General features: G+C 51.8%; 1 protein-coding gene across 2 annotated transcripts in view; it reads right to left on the bottom strand.

Annotated features, from left to right (window-relative positions):
* Positions 1-23970, bottom strand: part of ADAMTS17 (ADAM metallopeptidase with thrombospondin type 1 motif 17) — a 274992-nt gene extending 251022 nt beyond the window's left edge. For both annotated transcript variants that reach the window (XM_090028144.1, XM_090028145.1), the window contains exons 1-3: positions 23855-23970; positions 23233-23603; positions 7974-8139 (exon numbers count right to left, since the gene is read on the bottom strand). In XM_090028144.1, coding sequence (XP_089884270.1) covers positions 7974-8139; positions 23233-23603; positions 23855-23921 — 604 coding nt within the window. In that variant the 5' untranslated portion in view covers positions 23922-23970. The remainder of the gene's footprint in view (positions 1-7973; positions 8140-23232; positions 23604-23854) is intronic.
* Positions 23971-26923: the final 2953 nt, after the last annotated feature.

The raw sequence follows: 26923 nt of genomic DNA, 5'->3' as shown, positions 1-26923 counted from the left end.
TGACTCAGCTACAGGACAGGAGCAGGATGCTTATCATCCAAAAAGCACCACCACTTCACTGCAGGAAACTGGCTCAGCGGAGAGTCAGACTGCCACACCGCGAGTAACTAGCACAGCTTCCTCCTACAGCACCAGGATTTGCCTTGAAGGCCTCCCAGCCAACTAGCGACTAGGCCTGATTTATAAGAGCCAAGTCAGAAGAGGAGACGCATTAAGTGTACGCTTCATGGGGACGTGCAGCCGTGTTTACGGATACACCATCAGACCGAGAATCAGAAGAGTATTGCTGGCTCTGCTACTGACCTGCTGCTTGACCTTGGGCCAGTCACTTTGCCCTTCTGAGCTTCCTTTTCCTGTCCCACTCCTTCTCTACACCAAGTAATTGGATTGAAAAATGGGACTGAAAGCTGCATGGGGCAGAGCCAGAGCCTGGTCAGGGCCACTGGGAGCTTAAATAATCTTGCATTAAATCCTAGGGAAGAGAGCTCTCTAGACACGAGTCGAAAGTGACCTGTGAGGATCCGAGGCAAATAATAAAGCACATTAATAGCTTGCTTTAGTATTGCAACGTGAAATTATTCTCAAGAAATGGTAATACAGGCTTCCAGGTTCATCTTAATGGGTCTTTGTAAAGAACCGTTTTAGGACTGCTTGCCTGGCAATAGCTTGGCCAAGCTAGCATCCCTCTTGCTGAGACTGCAAGATCTTAAAGCGATTACACCAAACCCAGAGTCCCAGCAATGCAAACAAGAACGGCATCTGGTCCCTACGATCGCATGTCTGCTGCCACCTCGTCTGCGCCAAGGTCGTACGGGTAGAATGGAAAGCTTGAGCTGCGCTGCGCAAGCCAGCCGAGAAGCCAGCTCGTCTCCCTTTGCTTAGTGCTGCAGAGCCAGCACGGCTACGTAAAATATAGTGTAATAGTTATTTTAATCCCTAATGTAAGCAGATATGTTGGATTACACAGGCAGCAGGTCGGCTGAGAAAGAGGCTGCCAATTCATGTAGCAGCTTTCCAGAGCCAACTTCAACTTTACGACACCCCTGCCAGGGCAAAGTTATTAGTCCCACTTCACAAATAAGGAAATTGTGACAGAGGGAGAGGTTAACGTCCAAATTTTCAGGATGGCCTCCAATTTAGAGTACCTCGAATCTGCGGAGTGCCCAACTTCAGACACCAACAGCTTCATTTTACAAAGTGCAGTGATCTCAAACCAGCACGGGCATCTTTATGCTGATACACGGGGTTGGCCAAAGTCATGGGAGCTGTCACTCCTCGTATGCATCTTACTTGGCAGCTGCCCCACATTTGCTTCCTGCGCCTTGACTGGAGATCTTCTAAAAGTCAGTATGCCCAGTAATTGCCTCTCCACCCATGCTTGGTTTTAATTACGGGCAGTAGAGATAGGACGCAGGGTGCAGAAGGGCAGGGGTCGTGGGCCTGCTTCTGCACTTACAGCCTGCAGCAACCCAGTGAGCTCAGGGTGAGCTAGCAAGGGCTCTACCTCCAGCCCTGAAAGTAGGAAGGGCTTCTGGGTTTAGGCTGTACTGCTGTTGGGGGTCTTTAAGGGCTTTCATGCCCGTACACACCAGCTGTATACATTGAGAGTGGCCCTGATACCACCCTTAAGTAGGGTGACCACATGTCCCAGTTCGGCTGGGACACTCCTGGACTCCGTAGCCACTTGATCAAAAATCCCTTTCTGGAGCCTGGCAGAGAGGTGGAGCGGCATGGCACGCCGGGCAAGCGGGCAGGCAGGCTTGGGAGTCTTGGGAATAAAGGTCCCGTGGGAGCTGAAGTCATGGGGCATTGGCAGAGCTGGGAACAGGATCCCACTCCCAGCCTGGCGCTTCCCAGCAGCTCCGGTGACAAAGTGCAGAGATAGAGCATTGTTCTTCATCTGTTGAGCGATACCCAGGAGCCTCCCAGGAACCTTCCTTCCCAGATGGACAACAGGAGCACCATCAACGTCCTCAAGAAAAGGGCCTCGTCACCACACGTCTTATTTTGTTGGCAGCTGCCGGGTTAGATTTTATTACGCTTTGATGCAAACTAACACTAACTTCTACCAGGAGCCAGAAGATGTAGTAGAACAAAACCTTGGGAGAAGGAAGAGCGCTCCAGCTGATGCGCCTCTTCTGCATCTGTCCGCTCAAGAGCAAAAAAAAGTACAGCCACCCCCTGCACAGCAAGCTACAACTACTGCCTCGGAGCCAGGAGGGGCCAGCAACGATATCCTCTCTGCAGTGAATGGAGAAAGAAGGTTCCCAAACCAGCAGCAGGTTGATCTCGACCAGCGTGACCAGAGTCCCTGCTCGGAAAGCCAGCATTTCAGAGAGACCAATGAAACGCTGAGTGCAAGTAAAGAATATTCCCGTGAGAAAAAGGTCTGCGTGATCTGGTGAGGGATAAGGCAAGTATTTGCAAACATTTTAATTCAATTACACGTTCTGCGCTGCCCTTTGTTAAATCCTCTCTCTAATACTTCAACAGATACTTCCTAATAAGGACCAACACAGGTTGCATTACATCTCACTATTTTTAGTGCGCACGTTTTGGCCATATCAACTGTTATTCCAGGCCAAGTCAAACCTGCAGAGAAAACATGGCAGGGAGACAAAGATTAAATATGGGGAAATGCAACATGACTTGCGTTACATTTGGAATTTATACCTGTTGAGGGAATATGTTCCCTTCATCCGATACCTGCAAACTAGCACCTGGCGCAACGACCACCAGCCTTGAACCACTGGCAAACCCGGCTGGCTGAAAATACCGAAGGAGACTAAAAATACTGACGTTCCTACGCTTTCCCAGCTTGCTTCTCTCAGTGCAGCACTTTGACATTAGAAGAAATCTATAGCTCAGATTAACTGACAAGAGAGGCTCCCAGTTAGGGGGTAATTTATGGGGTCTCTGTCACAAATATGAAATAACGCCTTCTTCCCCCTCCAAAAGACACCCTGCGCTTTTTCATGCGCCCAAGCATGTATTTTATGTCAGGGCCAGTATGTAAAGGGAGCGTCATACATCACCAGAGACCTTTGGAAAAGTTATTAGAGAACTTCACATTTCCCAAAGAAACAGAACATTTTATAACATGGTTAAGAAGGGATGGCTTTGCTTTCATAATGCGGTTTCATTTGTCCTTTTCATATTGATACTTCCCCCCACTAAGAAACAGAAGAAACCCTTTCCCCAAAGATTTGGGGTTTTTGATGATGTATTGAGACTGGTCTTCAGCTAGCACAGGCTGGTGTCACTGCCTCCAGCCCCAGCTCGGGACTCTCACCCCCCAGCCCTGTCCCCCTGCCCACACTCCCTATTTACTAAGGAGCCTCCATGGGGTCTTGAGTGATTCAGAAGGGAAGAGACTATTCTGCACTAACCCCCTAGTTAGTGCAGGGCGCAGATCTAGGGGTCATGGCCAGGGCCCAAGTTTAACATAACAGCGTATGTGAAGCAGACTAAGAATGCTTCAGCGTACACACATTTTCATGTATGCATATTAAACCCCATTAGAAACGTCTCCCCTCAAATGCAGCTGCTCCTCCCAGGCCTTTGAGAAGGAAGCGCCTGAACTTGCCTAGAAGAGCATCACCTTTAGGAAACAGAGCACTTCCCTGTAGAGGCCTCCGGGCCACCGACGCAGCCCATGGTACGCAGATGAGAATGGATGAAGCATGCTACCTAGTAGTGTGGAGCCACCATGCTCTTATACAAACCTGCCTTCCCTTCTCTCTCCCCTCTGAGAGCAAAGCATCCAAGAGTCTCTTTGGGGGACTTCTGTTGACTTAACAGAGGCTCGCGTTTGTGCCCAAGCAGGAACTTGCCCTATGCCTTGGATAATTTCTTCTTTCTTCAACCCCTTGCAGGGTGGTCCCAAAGAGGACGGAGCTGGACTGCTCTCAGTGGTGGCGGGTGACAGCACAAGGAGCAACGGGCTCAAGTTGCAGCAAGGGAAGTTTAGGTCAGATATTAGGAAAAACTCTCTCATTAGGAGAGAAGTAAAGCATTTGAACAGGTTACCCAGAGGGTTGGTGGGATCTCCATTCTTGGAGGTTTTCAAGACCCCAGCCAAAGCTTTGTCTAGCCGGATAATCTAGTCGGAGACAGTCCTGCTTTGAGCAGGGGTCGGGCTGGGCGTGACCTCCTGAGCTCCCTTCCAGCCTTCCCGTGCTAGGATTCTGCTGGGGAGAAGGCGATCTAAACACGCATGACTAAAAACAGCTGCTCATCCAAGCTGGGAGGACCAGTCCCTGCCACTGAAGCACCTCCAAAAAGGTGAGAAACACCAGCTGTAAGTATTGAATCTCCAGATCAACAGGGACTAAGGGCATCTCAGGCCAGTAGGAAGCACAACCCGGTCCGTACCTCTTTAAAGCCCACTAGCACAAAGCTTGCGGGCTCCCAGCAAAGGAGCAGGTCTTTGGGAAGGACAGGGCCTACTGCCAGCACAAAACCCCAAAACTGGGGCACTCCACTACTTTTATCTACTTATTTTACTTTATTTTGTTGTAACTTCTGTTTGTGCTGGTTAAGGGCCTAGGAATGTATGGACACAATCAGCAGCTGGGATTTAACCATCTCAGCATTTGCCACTTTACATTTTTTTTAGAAAAGAATCCAATTTGCTCCAATTCCCTTTTATGGACCATTGAATTTCAGTCTTTCCCTAGGAAATACTGTAAGTACAAGGTCTGGGCAGAACAGAAGAAAAAATAGCTAAGAATGGGTAAATATATTTTTCTTTTTTTTTAAAACAGATTTTAAAAAAGCATCATTTTTTTTCAATGCACACAAAAATGAGCATGAAGGCATAAACTAGAGTTCCCCAGTACATGTGCATATATAACATATAAAGTGTGCAAAAACATGGTCTTAAATGCTTGCAGCCTCTGACTTCTCATGCCAAGTTTCAGCCTGGGTGAGATGTGACAGCCAAGTTACAAACCACTGAAAACTGGGGTTTCTATTGCAAATTCGAGCAAGCCTTTAGCTTCTGCGGTACCGGGGGCTGCCACTGTAACAGGGCCTTTTATTCCCATGAGACATCTTGGGAACAAGACCCCAGATTACCATTTGCCATGCCGTTTCTGTACGAACAGACCTTTTGCGTGTCAGAGCAGATTAATTTTTCCTATTTCTAAACTCCTTGTGCACAAACTTAATCCAAACCAGACAGGAGTCAATTAGGTCATTAACGTGCTAAGCCTATTAACAGCCATGACTTACATTTCTTCCTTCCAACAATGAAAAACATTCAGGGGTCTGCTTGTAAGCAGAAAGGCCCATGAGCTGGTCCATTATTTTATTACACCACCACTTGTTGCCGGGGCTGCTTGATCCAGCTGGATTTCTACATGGGGAAGCGGGTGCTGTTTTGCAGGTTTGCAGCCTTGGTCCCTTCACATCCCAGACGCTCACACCTTCGCCAGAAGAGGAAGGCAATCTGGTGATTAATGCACAGAACCGCAATTCAGCTCATTTGGGTTTTGTTCCCAGCTCTGCAACAGACTCCCTGTGTGATGCTGGGTGGGCCAGTCGCACAAAAGAAGCCACTGACTCAATGGGAGCCTTTCCTTTGACTTCAGAAGACTTTGGCTTGGGCTTTTAGTCATTGTCTCTAGCTGTAAAACGACTAACTTGCCAGGGCGGGTGAGAGGATGAATTCCCTCGTGGACTGCACAAGGCACAGACATGAAAGTGCTGTGAAAACCCTGTAACAAAGGGCCCGACGCCACAAGTTTCTCATCTTCCTCAGCTTCAAAGTAGCAGAGCTGACCATGCAGGATTGGCCTTATGTTTCATGCTTCGCTTCCCCAAATTGGAAGAACCGAGAAGTGAAAACAATGCGCAATTTAGGTGCAGCGTGCAACACAGTGAAACCTGGCTACGTTTGCTGACCAGTGCATATCGTGGTTTAGAGGAAAGCAGTAAGTACCAGAGGCACAGTCATGGTCCCAAGCCCGATGCAACCCAAATCAATACTCCACCGGCCCCCCAGAAGCGTCTGATGTCTGAAACCACACAAGAGATCAACAAATGCATTACTAAGAGCTCCAAAAGACAGGAGAAAGCAAGGTCTCGTCCCCCAAGACTCATTTTAAATGGAGGTCTACCATCAAGCAGCAAATAGTGCCAAGAAGAGTGAATTCAAATTAGTGTGCAAGAGCAAGCTGACTACCAAGGGAAGGTGTTGGATCCTTTACCTAAGGGATGCACAAAATGTAGGGGCAACATCACCGCAACCCGGGACCTTCCGACTGCTGCTGTCATCCCTACAGCTGGATGGATCGATGACCATGCCCACCGCTGTCATGATCTCCATGAATTCAAACAGATGGGGCAGGGGACGGGGGGTGGACACACACCAGGCACACTGTGCAGCCTGGCAGGCAAGGCTTTGCACAGCATGAGGCAGACCTGCGCGTGTTAAACTCTATGGACCAGATCCCTTGGGGACGTAAATCAACACCGCCCCACTGCAGTCCATGTTGTGCCAGCTCCGCCAGCTGAAAACCTGGCCTCCATCTTACAGATGGAAGAGGACAGGATGCAGTTGCTGAATGCATGTTCAGACAGCCACCGGGACCTCTGATAAAGGAGAAGACACGCTCGTACCAAGCAGCTGTTTTACTATGAACATCAAACAAAACAAAACAAAACAAAAAACAAAACGAAAAAAAGGGGGGGAAAAAAAGAGTGGGACCAGCTGCATTTTTTCAGCATTTCAAGCTGTTAAGCACTGAAAGGCTGAGAAGATTTGCAGCAGCTCATAGGCACAAGCCCTCCAAGCAGATGAATTTACTGATGCTTTTGATCTTTTATTCCTCTGTGGCACTGGAATTACTAGGGGGAGGGTTGGGGGAAGAGAAGGAGAAGATATCAGTAGACAGGGAAATGTTACCTAAAGAACAGAAGTGCCATTGTTGGAGGGAGCTTCTTTTTCTCCTGTTTTATTGGAAGTTGGGCCTTCTTGCCTATAAAATTACACCTGCATCTGTCATCCCTTTTTGGTTTGAAGGGATTGTTTTAGTGATGTCCCACTTCAGAACTTCCTAGTGACACGAGCATCCTCTTTCTCCCCTCAGTCCTGCATCCAGGTGTACAGAGATGCCAAAGACAGTACTGAGGCTCAGAGGGTGAACTCAGAATTTGAACCTCTTTGACTTAAGGGACATTCAGAGTCAACTTCCGTGCGTTAGGATTTCTCTCTCCAGGGGTCAGCTTCCAAATCACCACCCTGGATTTGGACTGGGCTCACGGCCAACCTGAAACTACAGACTCGGCCAGGTGCAACACATGCCTCCCACCAGAAAGTCCAATTACACACTCAAAGGACATAGTCCTACACAGTCCTTTTTCTCCGCTACAAACAGGATCTCTGGACCTGCAGAACAGCTTTGTGGCATCTTCAGTCATAAAGGTATGACCAAGACACATGTGTGTATACGAAGGCCTGGTCTTTTTGCCACTGACCACAGCAGTAAAGCTCCCACGGACTTCAATACTACAGGCTCAGCCCTTTCACAACAGCACAGTATAAAATGCCTTTAATGAGGCTCTCAAAGCACTGCAGAAGCATTAAAGATCTGAACACCCAGGTAATGCATGCAAATAACAACACTTAACGATTTATGGGAAAGCAAATTGAAGACATTTTTTAATTCTCAGTGCTGGAGCTGGGCACAAAACTCCTGCTTCACAGCATGCAGCTATGACCACCGCACGCCTTCTCTCACTCACACTGCTCCAAGAAACCCATTTCAGCACAGGTTCGTCAGCCCATTTTTCATTTCTCTCTGCTCACAAAGCCAAATCCATGGCCATGCCTCATCCATGACTACCTCCACTTGCCCTACTGCCCGAATCAACTGGATCACACGTGAACAAAGGAACGTGGCAGAACCGCCGGCACCACCATAACCACACGTGTGTTACGAGAGGTCGCTCGTGCATCTCAGACTCACCGGACACAACTCTGCAGTGTTCATCGGGACCCTGCAACCTCCCGGGAGGGCTGGATTTTGAGGACCGTTTGCGCCGGATGAAGTGCTCTTTCCCGCTGAACGAGGTTTCCGAGATATTAACCGGTTGTATTAGCAAGTGTTCTGATCCAACCTGGACGTAGCCGATCTGTCCGCAAAGGAGAGAGAGACAAAGCATTACTTGCTTTGAAACCTAAACCATTTATCTTTTCATGATTTATCAATTTGGTGTGTGTGTGTGTGGTGGGGGGGGGAGTGGAGGAACTTAATCCCACATCATTACGCAAGTCCACATGCTCACTCATTACATTCGGCCTAAAAGACCCACTGAATATTGTAGTCCGAGAAAGAAAGAGAGAGCTCCACCCCTTATTCATGTCACTATTCATTATTTCTCTTACAATTTTACCTGGAAGGCCTGCCGCACTAGGCACTGTACAGATCTAGAAAGACAGCTTATGCATTTTTTGCAGGAGGAACTATGGCTAACGCCGGGCTGAAAAGTGGGTTCCTTTGGCAACAGCTGGAGCAGGTACTTGCATTTTTTCTTGTACATGGAGAATCCTGGCAGAAGTATAAACTCTTACGTTTTTGGAGACTCTTCTGGTCTCCCCAAAGCAGGTGGAAACTCTACCGCCATCTGAAAACTGGAAAGGCACATGGAAAAACACACCGAGCAACCAAACAATGCCGGAATAACCATTGTGGGGTCCAGGACCTACATTTTTAAGTACTAAGGGTGTCAAAGATTAAAAAAAGACTAGGATGGATCATCCTGGGATAAACAAGCTCATTCAAAAGAGCTAGGAAATCCAACTGATTCACCTAAGCATATGTGAGACCAGACCAGGTCTTGCACCATGCTGTGATATACCAGGGGAAGATTTTTTTAAGGACCATAAGACAAGAAAATCACAATGATGGGGAGAAACATCATTACCAAGTATGGGCTGGAGAGTGAGCTAAGAGCTAGGAAACTCGGTTGAATTGCAAAAAAAGAAAGAACGAGGAGTAGAAAGGACGTGCTACACACATACATCCCGACTATCAGCAACTCACTTCCACTAAACCTGCAAGCTAAGCCCATGGCATGGAGATCTTTATTTTTTTTACTTTTAGTAACTACATTTGCCCAAGGAACAAACATACGTTAGTTTTTCTGTATTGTGTTTTCTCTCTCTTTTTTAAAATCAGAAAATAGCTGGAAGCTTAGACAAGTACCAAACCCCAAAATGAATCCCCAGGCCTGACCACCCAGAAGGGAAAAAAAAAAAAAAAAAGAGATGCTTTCCCCATATGGATTTCCCTACTCCCAAAACTAAAAGGTCACTGCTTACACAATGAAGTCTTTTTGAATCCTATGAGTTTCAGGGGCTCCGAGGCACGAGGTAAGATGATGTCCACTGCTGAAAAGGTGAGTGTCTACATCTCATTTGCATGAAGACTTCAGATACCCACATGAGATGCTTTAAGTTCTGGTTTCATACTGCTTCCAGATAGGAAACAGCATGAGGAAGCTGTGAATACATCTGAATATTTTGAACCAGCCATAACCCCCCAGACAAGTGACAATAACTCCCATTCTGACAGCATTTTATGGAGGAAATGAAAGTACCACCACTAGGTGGAGATCCAAGGTCTCTATTTCAATAGAAATTGAGCCAAGACCAACCAAGACATTTTACTGAACAAATAAAGCTGTCTTCAAGTGCATGGTCAACCGGGTAGTTCAGGTTTTTCTCCCACGTTTCAAGTTCCATCCCTGATTAACTCATCAAGGACATTAGGACACTGGAAAAAGAGGGAACGTGGACGGAAGAGGCCAGGATGACTGAAGTTTGTTATATGCAGCACAGTGTAGCTATAGTTTGGGAAGATTCACAAAAGGAGACAGTAGGACCCACCCCAGCCTAGCACGTATTTCATATCTATCGACTTCTACCACATCTCTGAACCATGCTAAGCCCCTCTACAAGACGGCACTGCACTCTCAGTCACGGCGAGCCCCAAGCCTGGGCTTTAGAAAAAGTCTTGTTCACAAAATGCCACTAGTAGAAAAGTTTCCATGGCTATTTTTAAATTTCAGTGAAAGCAGCTATTCTGGTTGGCCCAAAACTATCTTCTGCATTGTTACTGAGCGGGGTTAGCCAGCTGGTAAGCACGGAGACGTGAGGATGCCTGCAACCAGACGAAAGCCTGGCAGTCCCGTTCCCAAAGCCAGAAGCAGAATAAAGGGGGAGATGCTGTGTCCTGAGAGGTGCAACGCAGAGCTTCCAGCACAGGGGAAGGAGAGATCGTCACTTCCTCTTATCTTTGTGACTCCAAGCTCTGAAGAAAAGCTCACAGGTGGCCTTGGGGACCCCAAATAAACAACAGCATCTCCCATACCAAGGGCATTTTTTTTCTTGGCTGAATCCAGGGCTTTTTAGAGCTCATTAGCACTGTTCCTACCCTCTTATGGGTGTAAAGAGGGCAGAGTGGGAGCGAGGACGTCACCCAAATCCTTCAGGATCTTTCCATTTGAATAAACCGCAGTAGGGTGGTAAGCAAGTCAGAAAACAGGAGTTTGGAAAATAAGGTTTTATCATAATATGCACCAAAATGAATGAAATCACTGTGCCTATCTCCACTGTACTGACCTGTAACCTAAAACCAGCCCTTAAAAGTGCTAGCCAATTAAAGGCATGATGCAACTTCTACTGCAGTCCATTAGACAGCTTCCATTGCTTCAGTGAGAGCTAGACGCTGCCTTTAGTTGGATCCCCAAAGGGATCCGTTCACCTCTTCATCCAGGTCATGTGTATATAATACTTTCCTGCCTAGTGCAGGGAGGCTGGACCCGATGATCTTGCAAGGTCCCTTCCAGCTCCTTACAATCTACAAATACTTACTGGATGGCTACTGAGAAAGCATGACCTGACTTCTTCCGTGTGTTTTACACCAGATGGGCGGCGATCCAAATGAAGACTGCATGTACACGCAAATCCTGTACTGATATGATATATAATGCACATTACAAATATGCTGGGAATCCTGCATTTCCACACTCAGCACCAGACCTTTGTTTGCTCTGCAACTCAGGCCATCTCAGAGTCGGTCCACTATCTTTACTCAGAGGACTTGCAGGAAAAGCAGATTGTTCTCATCTCTAATGTCTAGGTGTTGTAAACGATTATGGAAGGGATCAGAGAGCCAAAAACTGAACCTCCCCAAAACAGGATGCTTTGAAAATCCTGGCCTTTAAACCCTCCTGGTTGTCTCAAATCAGACCTGCCCAAACCACAAGATTGGGGTGATAAAGGCAGCATCCCCACTCCAAAAGTGTGCTAGCAGGCTAAGGTGAGCGGCATCTGCAAAACGCATAAAGCATCTCAGATGGCACGTGCTACTCATGTGCAAGAACAGTCCTCCGGGACGCCTACCAAGGTCTCGCAACTTGCTCTGCCCTGGACTTTCTAAAGAACCGGGTCTCCTATCTCCAGTTAGAAGCTGGGTCTCATTTTTGGAAATACCAAATGCTTTGGTGCTTTCTTCTGGCCTCCGCCAGGATGTTCTCACTTGCATCCATTCCTTGTTCCAACCTTCCAGCTGGGAGGTATTTCCAACCTCCTTTTTCTAATATAGGTTTTAATCATGTAGGAGGAGAACGGTAAATCTGGTGCCATAGTACTAAAAGCCATGCCAGTGCTCCCGAGACAGTGCCAGCCATTCTCTCTGGCGCCAAAAATATGTAAGAGGTGGTTGGTTTCATCACCCCCCACCCATTATCCCAATGTTCTGGCATCACACACAGAAATCATATTTAAACCATCGGAGAGGCCTAATATTTCCCATTTGTTTTGGAACTGCAAAACCTCTTTCCTCCCAATCCATGGAGGGAAAGAGTCCTATGTCTCTACCCAGGAAAAGTGAGGGTCTAACCCTACCAGCTAACTGCCCTGGTAGGTTTACAGAGTTAGACTGGCCCCCAACTTTACTAGGGACGGGCACTGAAGCCTGCAGGGTTCAACTACAGCCGTTCTGATCTACTGACCCGAGTCCTCTCCGACTGGGCGCATCATTTTGTTTTTCGACAAGTGCTTTTTTTCACGGGGACTAACCGAACCAAGCCTGGCACCGCATCGTCCTGAGAACAAGGCATCAATCAGCCCCCGAGTAAAGCTGCAGGGAACTTCCCTTAGCCTCGTTTATCCCAAAGAAGAGATGTTCACGGGTGAAAGGAGGCTGGCTTGGGGTTACACGAGTCAAACACAGCACAAAGGCACTGGTATTTCCAAGTCCCCAGTGGATTTTTTTTTTTTTAAATCATTCCAATTAAATTAAGTACTCAGGGTCCGTCAGGGACAAAGGTTATTGGGGGGGTACTCCCTAACAATTTGGGGTACTCCCTAACTCCCTTTGATCTTCACTTTGCTGATCTCCTGAAAAAACAGATGCAACAGCATAAGACAAGTTGTCGTTACATCGAAGACCAGCACAGGCGGGTGTGCAAGAACACCAGAAGACATTGGCCAGCGGCCTTCAAAAAACGCAGGAGGCATGAGAGCAACTGGGCACGAGGAAATTCAGCACGGGGGCTTTTTCTGCAACTAGGGAAATGTCTAAATATTCTGCAAACTGGCAGCTATGACTCTACCTTGCCTTTTACAGCGAGCACGACAGGACATCACCACCGACAGAAGCACGCCGTGCAGCTAGCAGGAAAGTTGGAATTATTTCAGCTTCAAAAGGCAAGCCACCAAGCTGCCGAGCCAATAAAAATAAAAATAAAAAACCATCCCTCGTTTACTCCTCTACCACAGCAGCTATGGCAGCCGCTTCTTTCGGCTCCTCCTGCATCCAGCGTTGTTTGTCTTCCATTTGTAAGAACGTGGCAGCAAAAGATGGCATTTTCTACCCCGGTTAAAGCGTTCCCGCGTGCGCTCCCGGCTTTCTGAATTTCCAGCGAGCGACGCGCTAAGCGATCGCCCACGGGAGAGGAAGTCGGCTAACGCTCTGATCTACACGGCTGCCAGTGGGAGCCCAACATCTTTCAGGAGTCTCTACATCAACCTGCTCGTCACCAGGGCCGTATTTATGTGGTATTTAGGGAGAGGTTCGTCTTGCGCTCGCCCCCAGGGACTGCAACAGAAGTGCTAGCGCTCGCGCAGCATCGCTTTTCACCACCTTTTTTACCATCTAGCCTTGCCCCACGCAGTCCTGTCTGGTTGCCAAAGCCCGTGGCCAATCCAGCCTACAGAGCCGTTTGCTCTGGCCTGTGGACATGGGGTTGCAGCAGCGGTTGCTTTCCCTGTGCTGCCCTGGGAGAGGTGGTGGCAGGGGATCCACATCCGTCTCCCAGTTGCCTCTGACCCCAACCGGGCCAGTCAGGCTTGTCGCTTAAATAAGGTTGCCACGCACTGTGCTACCCCAGACCCATCGCTGCCTGTTTCTGGTAGCGCTGTACCCGTGCCGACTGTCTGGCTGCAACAACCCCAGCTCTCCTTCTCGCTGTGGCTCTGCCCTGCACTAATACAAGCCAGCATTTCCACCGTCCAACCCTTTCAGTAAGGCAGCGGTGTTGATATTATCTGTAAAAAGGGAGCTAAAAGCAAACGGGGTGACCTGTAAAGGGTTTATTTCCAAAAAAATATATCTTAAATCTCTTATGAGCTGTCACCCGAACCAGGAGGAACAAAGCTGCCGACTCCTTAACAATATTTTCCTCGCTCCAACCAGATGCCTAACAAACAGGTCAACAGACATCGAGAGGAAGGAAGCAAGTGGTCGGATGTCCAAGCACCTATTTTGCCTTTGGCGGTGTTAACATCCATTTAATGCCCTGCACGCAGACAGGAGGGAGGAATGCTCTGTAGGCATTTTGGATCGAGAGCAGCAAAAGAAGAAAGAAAACACCCAAAACCCAGAGTTTCGAACATCTGACAAATGCCGGGCTTTCCCCTAAATACCTATTTAACCAAAACTGGTAATGAACAGCCAAGAAAGACTTGCCATCTCTCTTCAGCTCTCACCCTGTGAAGCCTGAATTTCCGTAAGTCTCCAGTCACCGGAGCTGGCAATACCTGAATATGCATAGATATAAAACTTTGCATTGGGGGGGGGAAACAAACCAAGCAAAGACAAAAGCATCCTTTGTTCAAGAAATCCTTTGGGGCCTTTCTGTGTAATACAGAAGAACAAAAAGGGCCCGAGGGCTGTCACCCCCAACCCGCCCCGACCCCTTTGCGGGACAGCTTCAATTCAGGTCTCACTCCTGATCGCGCTCCAGGTCCGAGGGGCTGCGACGCCGCTGCAAATCCGAGCGCTCCCCAAGAGAGCGGGCGCTGCCGCTGTCCTTTTTGTCTCCCTCCCGCAGAGGCCCTGCACGAACAGGGCCAAGCACACGTGTGCACACACCCGCAACCGTGCAAAGCTTAACTTTATAGACGCGCTCAGCCCCAATCAGCTCCTCTCCGCAGCAAAGAAGCATAGCGGCGCTCCGAGCTTGGCAAAAGACAACTCTGGAAACCCCGGGACTCGTATTTTCTTGCTCCCTCTGAGAGCAGAGGGTCTCTAGAGGTCAGTTGAGGAGGGGTGCCGACGGGCACTTCCGCCGCGGCACGGGGACCCCAGCCAGACCTAACCCCGGATGGAGCCACCTCTCTCACCTTCCCTTTCCTCAAGATCCCGACTCTGCTACCCGCTGGTGTCACCGAGGCGGAGATCGGCTGGGAGACTTTCAGAGCTGGCCCTGCTTCCCAACCCCGACATCACCGACTGTCCCAAGACGGTCACTCCCAAACCTCCTCTCTGCAGTTATCGAGGCTAAAAGAGGGCAAAGGCAGGAAGGGTCAACGTCCTCCTGCTTACAGGGACAGTTTTCTGCCATCAGCTTTGCCCAGCGTCCAGGCGTTGTGGCCATCGCCACCTCAGATCTACCAAGGTAAAAGCAAGGGGAAGACAAATGATCTTCCCCATCTCCACAACTGCAGTCTTTTAACTCGAGGATCGCAGCTCAGATTGACCAAGACTGAAGCCCACCCAGCTCGTTGCAGGATCAAGCACTCTTAACTCTTCATCTAAGTAGCCTGAACAAAAGCGCACCTGATTGAATTGCCATTTCCACACAGCCCAGATGGATGCTCTGTTGTCCTCCTTTGTCCCCACTGGCCAAAGCTTGTTTGCATCCATCTGGAGAAGAATGACCAATGCAAATGCCCCAAAGCACAGCTTTTGTGCTGCGTGTGCGTGGGCCCTCCTCTCCTCTCCGTTGATGATGGAGGACAATGCTGACAAACTTTCAAGGCTTCCCAGGTTTAATTTATTCCTTAAAGGGTAACCTCCATCACCTCCAACAATGGGGACCTCATTGCTCTCATCCGACTAGCCTTTGTACTGTCCATCATTGGCCTCCATCGATCTGTCCTGCTCAAAGGAAGCTGTATAAAGTCCAGCTGAATGCAAAGGCGCTAGAAGCATGGTGTGGAAAGCAAGATAAATGACAATGCAGAGAGGGAAACACCCTGCCTCTTCCGCTCTGTTCAGAAGAGCCGTCTGCTTTAAACGAGAGAGAGTTCAAAGCCACAGCCTCCAAATCCCAGCATCGCCCAGGGAGAAGTTATTCTGAATTCAAATCTCTGCATCTTCCCCTGTGACTCTGGATTTCAGGCTGGATTCTTCACCAGAAGATGGAGACATGCATATAAGCCCCAGAGGCCACTCCAAACGTCTCTTGACACCCAAAACCCTACATCTTCAGCCCATCTCTAGACATAAGCATTTAAAGTGGCCAAAAATTCAAGATACCTAGGACCATGAGACACCTTCAGCAGGGCGCTGCATACCTGGTATGATGTCCCCAAAGGCGTGACATTTGCATCGGGAAGCATCTCCTTTCTGCTGCTCAGAGTGACGCTGTCAGAAACCCGAAGGGGCAACGGGGGGGCTCAATATACAGAATGAAATACTTGAAGCCCCACCAGTTAAAGCTACTGGAGAGAATTAGTGACTGAAAAAACCCAGCATCAGTGGACACCTGGAGCCGTCAGCTGCATCCAGCACTCACAGGCACAGCAGAGGAAACGGTGGCTACCTTGCATGGTAGAGGAAAGGGGTAGTTACCTTGCTAGTGGCAAGGCTGGCTGGCTTTTTAATCACATCGAAACATGAAAGATCGCACTCCCCAACACTATTCTTACGAAGGATGGTCTTGCCTCCACCAAGGAGTCAGCCTGAATTAAGGAACAACTTCCCCAGCTAACTACCAGACAGGTTAGATCAGGCCCAGGGCACTTGGCTCCTGTCCATGCTTTAAAATCTGCCGTCTGCACAGTACAACTGCAAAACAGTTGGTCTCGCGGTGTACATGCCCCAGGCCTGCCAAGCCCCAGACCGTAACAAGCTTCAGGAACGTGGTTAAGCAAACAGGTCCGTGCTGCAAGTTCAAGGGTGTAGAGGTCCAAAGACACAAGACTTCGTACGAACCTGACTGGACCGGAGGTGAGCCACCCTGAAATACGGAGCAACCTCCACTAGCTCAGCTACAAGAGGCAGGCAGATAATATTCTCAAGAGCATTTATACTTCTGTGATCAGGGGTCTTAAAAAACCCAACAAAATACGAGCCTGTGTAAGGTAGGCTGCAAAAGAGCCCGGCTAGGAGAAAATGTCCGAGCGCAGCTATAACTCCGATTTTCCGCCACCGTGACGGGGACTTTATTGTCATTCGAATCCAGCTCCCCCAAACCATGCTGGATTCACCTTGCACATGTTTTACAGCCTAGTTATCAAACAGCACCACTGAAGTGAGCAGCGGGCAACTGGTTGGTGTTACAACCACTCTGGGCATCAGTTCTTTTTAACAGAGGTTGCGAGCGTCCACTTGCAAGCCCCACCAGGTACGCCAGCGCCGGCACCGTGCAGGAAGTCCCCCGCTGCTGCACTGCTATTAATAGGGGGAGTTCAAACTGGCTTAGCAGATGCATGGCAAACAGGGCCAGGGAGGTGATGCTTCCCCTCTTTGCGGCACTGGTCAGGCCGCAGCTGGAGTACTGCGTCCAGGTCTGAGCGCCACACTTCAGGAGGGATGTGGACAGCATGGAGAGGGTCCAGAGGCAGCCACTCGCATGGTCAAGGGCCTGCAGGCAAGGTCCTACAAGGAGAGATGGAGGGACCTAGATCTCTTCAGCCTCTGCAAGAGAAGGCTGAGAGGCATCTTGTGGCTGCCTATAAATTCATCAGAGAAGGGCAGCAGGGACTAGGAGATGCTCTATTTACTAGGGCACCCCTGGAGGAACTAGGAACAAGGGCCACACACTGATGGAGAGCAGATTTAGGTTGGACATTAGAAAGAACTTCACAGTGGCCAGAATCTGGACTGGGCTCCCCAGGGAGGCGGTGCTCACCCCTACCGTGGGCGTCTTTAAGAGGAGACTGGCCAAGCACCTGGCTGGGGTTGTCTGACCCCAGCCCCCCTTCCTGCCCAGGGCAGGGGGTGGGATTTGATGAGGTCCCTTCTGACCCTAACATCTATGAATCGATGGCTGTCAAGGTTTCTTCCACCAACCCATTTATCTCCCCACAAAGGGGATCCAAGTAGTCTCTGTCCTTGTTACCAACCCTAATGGCGATGCCTAGATGCTGAATTACAAGCCCTGATTTTTCTACTGCAGACCAGGCCTAGGTGGTGGCTTGAAAATATGATGCCTTCCGTATCACTAGACTATGGGTTTTAGCCAGGAGTTAAGACTTCAGCTCACTGCAGGACCCCAGCCAGCACTTCCAGCACAACCACTTCAAGCAAGTCCCTGCGCCACAGGCATCACGGGAGCTGCACTTATTTATGAATCTTCACGACTGGACTCAGCCATCAAGTCTGGTCCCTAGCCCTCAGAGGCAATCAATAATCAGAGGGATACCCCTAAACCACCGCTGCAAACCCTCACCCCCAGCTACAAGGAGCGATATATAAAACAGCAAGGACACCCCATAACATGCCACATGTAAAAGTCAGGGAAACAAGGGCACTGCAATGATAGGGAAGGAGTTACTTAAGACTCAGACGATCCCAGGAAAGGGAACCACGCCGCAGGTCTGTGCCAGTTGGACAAAGGGGAAAAACACCTTCCTGACTGCAGATGTGGTGATCGGTCTGACCCTAAGCAGAAGAGCAGGGTCCTCTGGGTTTCCAGTAGCAGCCCAAACAACAAAGCACCCTGATCCAAAACCACCCAGCCTTCACTGCGGTCAGCATCCCAGTGCCTGCGAAAGGCGAACTCCCCCCTGCCTCTCCAAAGCCAGGAGCATTCACAAGGGGCAGAAAAATTCCTTCCTTCCCACGACTGACAACCAGCAAAGACCCGAGGCTCGGGATTACCCGCTGTCTCCCAAACTAGAGCCACCTTTATGCCCTAAACCTGGGGTCTGCAATCATCGGACGCTATGTCACGCCGACAGAGGCGTCAGAACTCCCCGTCTCATTATTTCTTGCGATGACACCTCACGTCTCGAGACATCGTCCCTTCTGCAAACTGATCCAGTTTGATGTGAATGTACCTCATGATATAATTTAAAACAAATGTAGTTATATCGATGCAAAGACTTGTACGGACATTATTTAAATAGACGCAAAGCTGGCTGGTCACCTTCGCTTAAACTACTCGGGCACAGCTTCGAGAATACAAAATCAAACTGCCCCTAAACTGAAACGAGCATCTACAGCAGGGGTGGGCAAAACGCAGCCTGCCAGGATATTCTAGCCAGTCCACGGGGCCCCTAAAAAGTTTAGAAAATTAATATATATCTGCCCTTGGCTACCTGTCATGTGGCCCTTGATGGCTTGCCAAAACTCAGTAAGCGGCCCTCCGCCCAAAATAATTGCCCGCCCCTGGTTTACACAGAGATCCAAGTCAATTTAAGTGAACCAGGTGGAGCCTGAATCAGCACAGCTTCTACACGAAGAAGCCTTACTGTCACGGTCTGCAGTTAACGCATCTCCATGTCACAAGTGTCTTTATTCATTCACGCGTGCAAGGTGCTTTACAACCTAGTTATCAAACAGCATCTTCAGAGCTAGCAGCAGGCAACTTAATGCCTGTTGGGCCTTTTCTCCATCCAGAAAGGAGAAACTAGGTGCAAAGTCAAGTCACAGATTTACTGGCATGACGACCTGGCCTGCACCATTCCCAGGACCAAATTCAAATGCAGCATAAGAGCACCTCATACATCAAGGATTAGCTTCGGGGTAGAGGAGGGTCTGGCAGAGACACCACAGGTCAAGCTACAAGGGGGGGGCATGGCGAAAGGGACCTTACGATGGGTGTCTACTACAGACCACCCAACCAGGGGGAAGATCTGGACCAGGACTTCTCCAGTCAGCTTATGGAGGTTGTTAGGTCAAGGGATGTTATTGTCATGGGTGACCTAAGCTACCCAGCCATTTGCAGGGAGGAGTAGACAGCCAGGTCTGACCGCTCGCCTAGGTCCTGGCTGTGTTACAGGACCTTCACCTTATCCAGGAAGTGCACAGCCCCACTAGGGGTAACACCTTGCTGGACCTGCTCCTGGCTACTGGGGATGGCCTGGTGAGGGGACTGCAGGTCCTTGACCACCTGGGCAATAGCAATCATCGCCTGCTGGATTTCACTATCCAACACACGGCATCAAGGGCTCACACCAAGGCTAAAGCCCTTGACTTCAGAAGGGCCAACTTCAATGCACTTAGGAGACTAGTGGGGGAGGCACTGACGGCCCAGAGGGTAGAGGAGATGGGAGTCCACGAGGGATGGTCATACCTTAACAAGGCGATCCTCCAGGCCCAAGGGATAACAGTCCCTGAGAGAAGCAAGGGGGGGGTAAGAGTGCTCAGCAAGGGCATTCAGCAATGCCTGAGGACTACAAGGGGGGCGTACAACCAGTGGGAGGGAGGAGCTGTCACCAAGGAGGAGTACTCCTCCTCTCCCGGGAGCGCAGGAGGGTATCAGGAAGGCCAAGGCAGAGACGGAGCTCAGGCTGGCGTCCAGGATTAAGGACAACAAAAAGTCCTTTGTCAAGTACATCGGGAGCAAGAAGAGGGCACCAGGCTATGCAGGGCCCCTGCAAGATGCAAACGATAATCTTGTGGCTATGCCAGACAAGAAAGCTGATATTTTTAACAGGGACCGGGATATCCCACCTACCAGAGCTATCTCAGGGATAGCTCTGTCAGACCTTCAGTCAGCGCAGACATAGTTAGGGATTTCTGGAAGGGCTGGACATTTTTAAATCTGCAGGTCCAGATGCCCTCCACCCAAGGGGGTTGAGGGACCTGGCAGGGGTCAGGGTGGGGCCCTTGACCCAGCTGCATGAGCATTCGAGGTCATCTGGCCAGGTGCTGAAGCACTGGAAACTGGCTAATGTAGTCCCAATTTTCAAGAAAGGGAGGAAGGAGGACCCAAGTAACTATAGGCCTCGGTGCTCAGGAAGATCTTGGAGAGAATCGTCAAGGAGCACATCTGTGGGGGGCCTGCAGGGGAGATCAGCCTCAGGGGCAACCAGCATGGGCTCATCAAGGGCAGGTCCTGCCTGACCAACCTGGTTGCCTTTTATGACTAAGTAACTAAATCCTTGGATGATGGTGTCCCCGTGGATGTAGTCTTTCTAGACTTTAAGAAGGCCTGCAGCACTGCCTCTCACCCCATCGTCATCAGTAAATTAAGCGACTGTGGCATTGATGCCTGCACAGCTGGATGTGTAAAAAATTGGCTGATGGGGCGCACCCAGAGAGTAGCGGTGGACGGGTCGTACTCAACCTGGTGAGACGTGAGCAGTGGGGTCCCCCAGGGCTCGGTCCTCGGGCCCGCACTGTTTAGCATCTCCATCAGCGACTTGGACAAGGGGGTGGAAAGCACGCCGTCCAAGTTTGCTGAGGACACTAAGGTGTGGGGCAAGGTGGACACAGCTGAAGGGAGAGAGAGGCTGCAAGCAGATTAGGAAAACTACAGAAGTGTGCAGATGAGAATAGGACGGGGTTCAACGTAGACAAATGCAGAGTGCTGCACCTTGGGAGAAGGAATCCACACCATCCATGCAGGCTGGGGAGCTCCCCTCTTGAAAGCACAGAGACGGAAAGGGATCTTGGAGTCATTACTGACTCCAAGATGAACATGAGTTGCCAATGCCAGACCGCAGCCAGCAAGGCCGGCCAGACCTTGTCATGCATCCAAAGGCGCATCTGAAGCCGGTCCAGAGAGGTGATGGCCAGTCCCTCTATGCAACTTTGGTCAGGCCGCAGCTGGAGTACTGCGTCCAGTACTGGGCGCTACACTTCAAGAGGGATGTGGCCAGCCTGGAGAGGGGTCAGAGAAGGGCCACCCGCTCTTGGTGACAGGGCAGCAGGACAGGCCCTACAAGGAGAGACTGAGGGACCTGAACCCGTTCAGTCTCAGCAAGAGGAGGCTGAGTGGGGACCTGGTGGCTGCCTACAAACTCCTCAGGGGAGATCAACAGCAAATAGGTAGAGCCCTTTTCTCCCCAGCACCACCTGGGGTGACGAGGAACAATGGTAATAAGCTGATGGAGAATAGGTTTAGGTGATCTGTTCAGGTCCCTCCCGACCCTAGCGACTATGAAAGTATAAGTATATGCCGCTCCAATTGTAATCCCGATTACTGGTGTTTTAGGGCTTGCTTATGCTGGGATTATTCACCGGGTAAGAACTGCTTTCAAAAACCAAATGTATTCTCAGCACCCAATGATCCTTAAGTCCAAATGCATCAATTGGGTGGCGATTTAGAAAGCAGAGGGGAAAAAAAATGATGCCCTAGGAATATTCTGACTAATGCTGGCATCGTTACGGAACTAGACTAGTTAGTCTTTGTTCTTTTCCAACTCTTCCACCGGGAATACGGCCAGCCTGTTTTCCTCCCTCTTCCCCCTGCTCGCACAATTAATACGGTGCCTACAACTACATTCCTCTCAAACAAACAAACCAGTCTTCCTCTCTGCCCATTTGTACTTTTTAGCTATGCTAGACTAGGTAGCTTTAAAAGCCTCGCACTCCATGAATGGGATTAACAAAGCATGCTTAGTGGCAAAAGTGCAGAGCTGTCAGTGATTTAAAGCTACAGCTAGAGATATCACTTTTAAGCTTCAAGGAGCCCGTGGTGGTGAACAGCTCAATTTACAGTGTCAATCAAACTGGCTAACGTTCAAGAGCTTAGATGCTTGGGGGGGGGGGGGGATTTTTGGGGGGGAGGGAAGAGGAGAGGGCTGTAACCTGAAGCACAGTGCCCTCAGATGGGTCTGTGGGACGGAAACGAACCCCGTGCAAGCGTGGGCTGCCTGTAGCTGCTTACTCCCTCCTGAGACCCCTCCTGAGCTCAACAGGCAAAAGCTCCCGCTCCAGATTGCTGCAGCTTTCCGAGGCTGCCAACGTGACCTGAAACCCGGCGAAGTGCCCCAAACCCCACAATAACCAACACCGCATGATGACCTGGTCATGAAATTAGCCAGCTCCCATTAACGAGCATTCTCCGCATGATCAGGAAGGTGGGATCCTCCGACCTCCGATGCCAACTACTTCCCAGGCAGCTCTGTCTGCTGCAGCACTGGCACCCCTCTCCGCTCCCCGACAGGCTCCATCTCTCCCTCTGCTCAAGAGGCCCCGGGCCGGTGTCCAGCTCAGAGTGCACGCGTGGCACCGTGCCCTGCCATTGTCCCACAAACCCACAGGCAAACGTTTAATTCTTAGGTGGAGAAATCCTGCCACCCAACGTGCAAAGCACGTCTCGGTGCCACGAGGTCCGTTCTGCCAGGGGCTGCCCTGACCTCGCGAGGCTGTCGGGTGCTTCGGAGCCGCCGTCCCAAGGTGAAGACCAGACAGACTGGCCAGAAAAGGGCAGAGGGAAAACAATAAAGAAACTCAGAGGCTGCAAGAGGAGCCGGGGCGAACGGCAGACGGGCCGTGCGGGCTCGCAGGGGGCAGGACAAGTCCCGGATGGAGCTCATCATACCCAGCAGCAAGAGCACCGAGGCGGCACAGCGGCTGGAGCGGAGGTTGCGGCCCAGCCCCGCGCTCAGCGCGCTGCCCTTCGCCCCCTCCCCGCAGCCCGGGGCCCCGCCGCAGGTGCGCGCAGCGCGGCGGGCCGGCTCCTCCCGCCCGGGCCCCTCCGGGGGCTGGCCGGACCAGCGGGCCAGCGGGAGCCAGGGCCACCTCCCCGGCGGGGTGCCCCACGAGGGGGCTGCGCCTGCCCCCCGCCCGCCCCCGGGACGAGGCAGGGCAGTACCAGCCCGGCGCAGGTGCTGAGGGAGGCGAAGGAGTCGGTGCGGTTCAGCACGCGGCCCGTGTAGAAGCAGCCGCGCGGCGCCGGGGGGCGGCTGCGGGCCGGGCCGGGCTCGCCCCACTCCTCCACGGCGAAGCCGGGGGCCAGGAAGCGCGGGTCCCGCCGGAGGTGCACGTAGAGCTCCGAGCCGGCGGTGGGCAGCCGCAGCAGCAGCACGGCCTCCTCCTCCTCCTCCTCCTCGCTCCGGGGCAGGGGCAGGGGCAGGGGCAGGGCACGCGGGCTGCTCCGCCGCGCCGCGCCCGCCGGCTCCAGCAGGTGGATCTTCTCCAGCCCCACGCGCTCGGGGACCGCCACGTCCAGCTCCGCGCCGCCGGCTGCAGGGCACAAGGACCCGGGCTCAGCCCCCGCTGCCCCCCAGCCCCAGCCCCAGCCCCCTCGCACCAGTGGGGCAGCTGCCCTCGCCCCCCCCCGCCGCCGCCGCCGCCCTCACGGCACCAGGGGCAGTTGCCCCGGTGGCCCCCCACAGCACCTTCCCCCTAGCGCCGGGGGCAATTGTCCCAGCACAGGGGCAGCTCTCCCAGCCCCCCGTAGCCGGCCCCCCAGCCTCCCCTCAGGGCAGCGCTACCTGCGCCGGCGGCCGGCGGCCGGAGCAGCAGCAGGAGCAGGAGGAGGAGGCGGCGGGCGCGCTGCATGGTGCGGAGCGGGGCCGAGCCTGCACCCGGCCGCCCTCGCAGCCGCTGGAAAAATTAATTAGCGGCGCGGACAGCCCCAACGTGGTGGGAGCCCCGCCCCGCCGCGCCGCGCCGCGCCCCGCCCCGCCCGCCCATTGGCCCCGGGCGGCGCCTCCCGCCCGCCCATTGGCCGCCGCGCGGGTAAATAGCTAGGTTGTCAGGGGCGGCAGGTCCACGTGGTGGGCGCGCAGCGCGCGGGGCAGGCGCCAGGGGGCGCCCGCGGCTCCCCCTTGCCGTCGCTTCCCTGCTGCTGTTCCCCCGGGGCGGGGCGGGGCGGGGCAAGAGGCTGGCGGGGGGGGGGGCAGGTTTGTCGGGATGCCCACGGCGACGGTGCGGGGTTTTCCTCCCGGGAGCTGGAGCCAGGCGGCCCGCGTCGTCGGCGTGGTCAGACACGCGTGGCGGGGAGCGGGGTGCGGGCAAGAGGCTTCCTTCCTCCTGCCTGCTCCCGCGGGGAAACGGCCTTGGAAAAAGGCACAGCCGCAGCCGCTCGAGGCGTCGCTTCGGCGCAGGCGCGACGTGTATTTTTCGGGGAGCCCCGAGAGGACGGGCGTGCGGGAAGCTTCGGGGGACAGACTCGGCCCCTCTGTTCCCCGCGGCAGCCTGGACAAAAAGGACTCGGGCCTCGCCGGCCGTCTCCTGAGCTGCCGGCAGAGAAGCTCCCCGGGCACGCGGGGGCTGCCACTTCGCCCCGACTCTCCACCAGCGGTCCTGCTCCTCTGTGACACTTCATGCACGTGCTTTTCTCCAACACGGGGGGATTCGAGTGGCTCCGCGGGACCCCCGTGGCTTAATGGTTATTTCACGTGTTCCTGAACGACTACCTGTATCGTATGCCCCCCCATCTAAAATCTGAATCGTCAGTTGAGGTCTCAGTTCGTTACCGAAAAAGAACTTGGTCAGGAATAAAAAGCAGACAAAACTGTGCCGTACCTCATTTTGCACGTTGGTGCCAATGCTCTTGTTATTAAAAGAGCCGGGGAGCAAAATCGCCTACTGAGAGACGGAAGCGAATCTTCTTCTGTGACGCCTAGGAGACCTCAGTAGTTTTATGAAGGTCCCGTTTCTACTGGATGCTCCAAAGAAATCGTCAGGATTCGCCACTTCACGGACACAATCTTAGAAGAATTCAAAGCCTGAGCCATGAAAATGTGTGACGTACTCGTCCAAGATTTACAGCAGCACGTACAGCCGTGACAATAGCCCGGAGTTGTGCCACTGGCGATGTCTGTACCAAAGGGCAAACTGGTAGAATTAAATTAAATTAAAACAACTTCTGTCATTTTCCCCCTAATAGAGTTAAAAAGCAAACAAACCTTGGTGGGGTGAAGGTGGGGAAATGGCTGTTTGTCGGTGGAGGAATGGACAACGCAAGGACCCGAGTGAAGCGTGTGAGAAGGCGACGCAGGAGGAAGGGACGATAAGGAAACGAAGGTTAAGAGAGATGGTGAAGGGAGGGGATTACCCACCTGCCAGGTGTACTCGTGAATCGGAGCAAAACCAACCTGAAAACAAATTCAGGGAAGAAACAAGGCATGATCCCGACCTCGAAGCTTGGCCCTATTCCCAAATTAAGCCCTAGGTATCCCTCTTCAATGCCGGCTATTACAGCACCTGATGGAGCGATGGGTTCATGAAAGCTCGTGCTAGATATACTTTTATTCGGTCTCTAAAGGTGTGTATATATCCCGTCTTCCGACTAGCTTCAGACTAACACGGTGAACTACCTCTCTCGGCTGCAACCTACACCCCTCTCTCCACCCGCCCTCGCCATTACAAGGACCGTCACTCCCCCGCCCCCCGTAACCGGTGAAGTTTCCTTTTCTCTCCATATAGGTCTTTGCATCTCAAAGCGGGCAGGGTTGCGAGCACATTCACGCACAAACAGGCCAGCTTACGTGCTTACCTAATAAAGGGAGAGGGTCCAGAAAGCTGGGGGCAGGATGCAAATGGGTCCGGCCTTCGTTTGAATACAGATGACCTCGTCATTAAAGCCTGAAAACCGGAGAAGGGCCAAATATGACGGCATTTGGGGTTGCTCTCGTCTCGCCTCCACTCGAGGTGCAATAAGAGGCATTAAGAAGAAACACGTTGCTAGACACGTAGTTGTGTGAAACCCGGGGGAGACCAGGTCTGCTCATCTCATCCCAGCCACGTCTCGGATCTTAAAATGCCCCTGCCCGGAGAGAAGTGGAGGCATGCTGCTCCCTCCACGCCCCGTGGGCTCCCGGCTCGGGAGGCTCTGCTACCCGCACACCTCTATTCTCCACCGTCTCAGCCAGGGTGGCTGCAATCATTCGGACCTAGACTTCCTATTCAGGTCCCTTGGTTTCCCACCATCTGGTGACCACTCAGGGACCTAAGTGAGGCAAGCTGGTGCTCTCAAACCCCTTTGCACTAGAGAAGCATCCATGTGTAAAAGCCGGCGTGCCTGGTTGCTGCCTCAGCAAAATTGTAATTGCAAGTGAACTACCCTCTACCCTGGCTGTCCTTGAAGCAGGGTGTTACTGTGTGAAGTTGAAGTTCCCCCCCCGCCATGCAGATAGCTCTGGCTGGAAAAATCAGCGGACAAACTAGGGCTCTCTCTCTTCAAGGCTGTTCATCCAGGGTCTTTCTTTGCACTAACCTTGGTTAAAACTTTTTGTTTTTAGGAAAGCATAATCTCCCTTAATTAAAGGCAAGCGTAAGGCAGCACCAGGGAATGGGAATTCAAGAATGAAACAAACCCCTTGGCTTCGGTCGGATCGGCTCACGTCACCGCTAAGGGAGCGCCAGACTGTTTTCTAGGGGCAACCCATAATTACGCGGTAAAGGAACCAGTCTGTCAGGGAAAGTCCTTCAAGAGTTGGAGGGGGGGCAGAAGGTTGAGGAGATGCCAAAAAAAATCAAGGCAAGGTCTATAATTTTCTATTTCCTCTATAAATTCAAAGCAAACTCCGACAGTGAGGTCCTAACAAGGGTGTCAT

Source organism: Crocodylus siamensis, chromosome 15 (assembly GCF_052110815.1).
Source record: "Crocodylus siamensis isolate JL-2025a chromosome 15, ASM5211081v1, whole genome shotgun sequence".
In the NCBI taxonomy this organism is placed as follows: domain Eukaryota; kingdom Metazoa; phylum Chordata; order Crocodylia; family Crocodylidae; genus Crocodylus; species Crocodylus siamensis.
The sequence above is the reverse complement of the archived record's forward strand: the minus strand, read 5'-3'. Positions and strand labels throughout refer to the sequence as shown.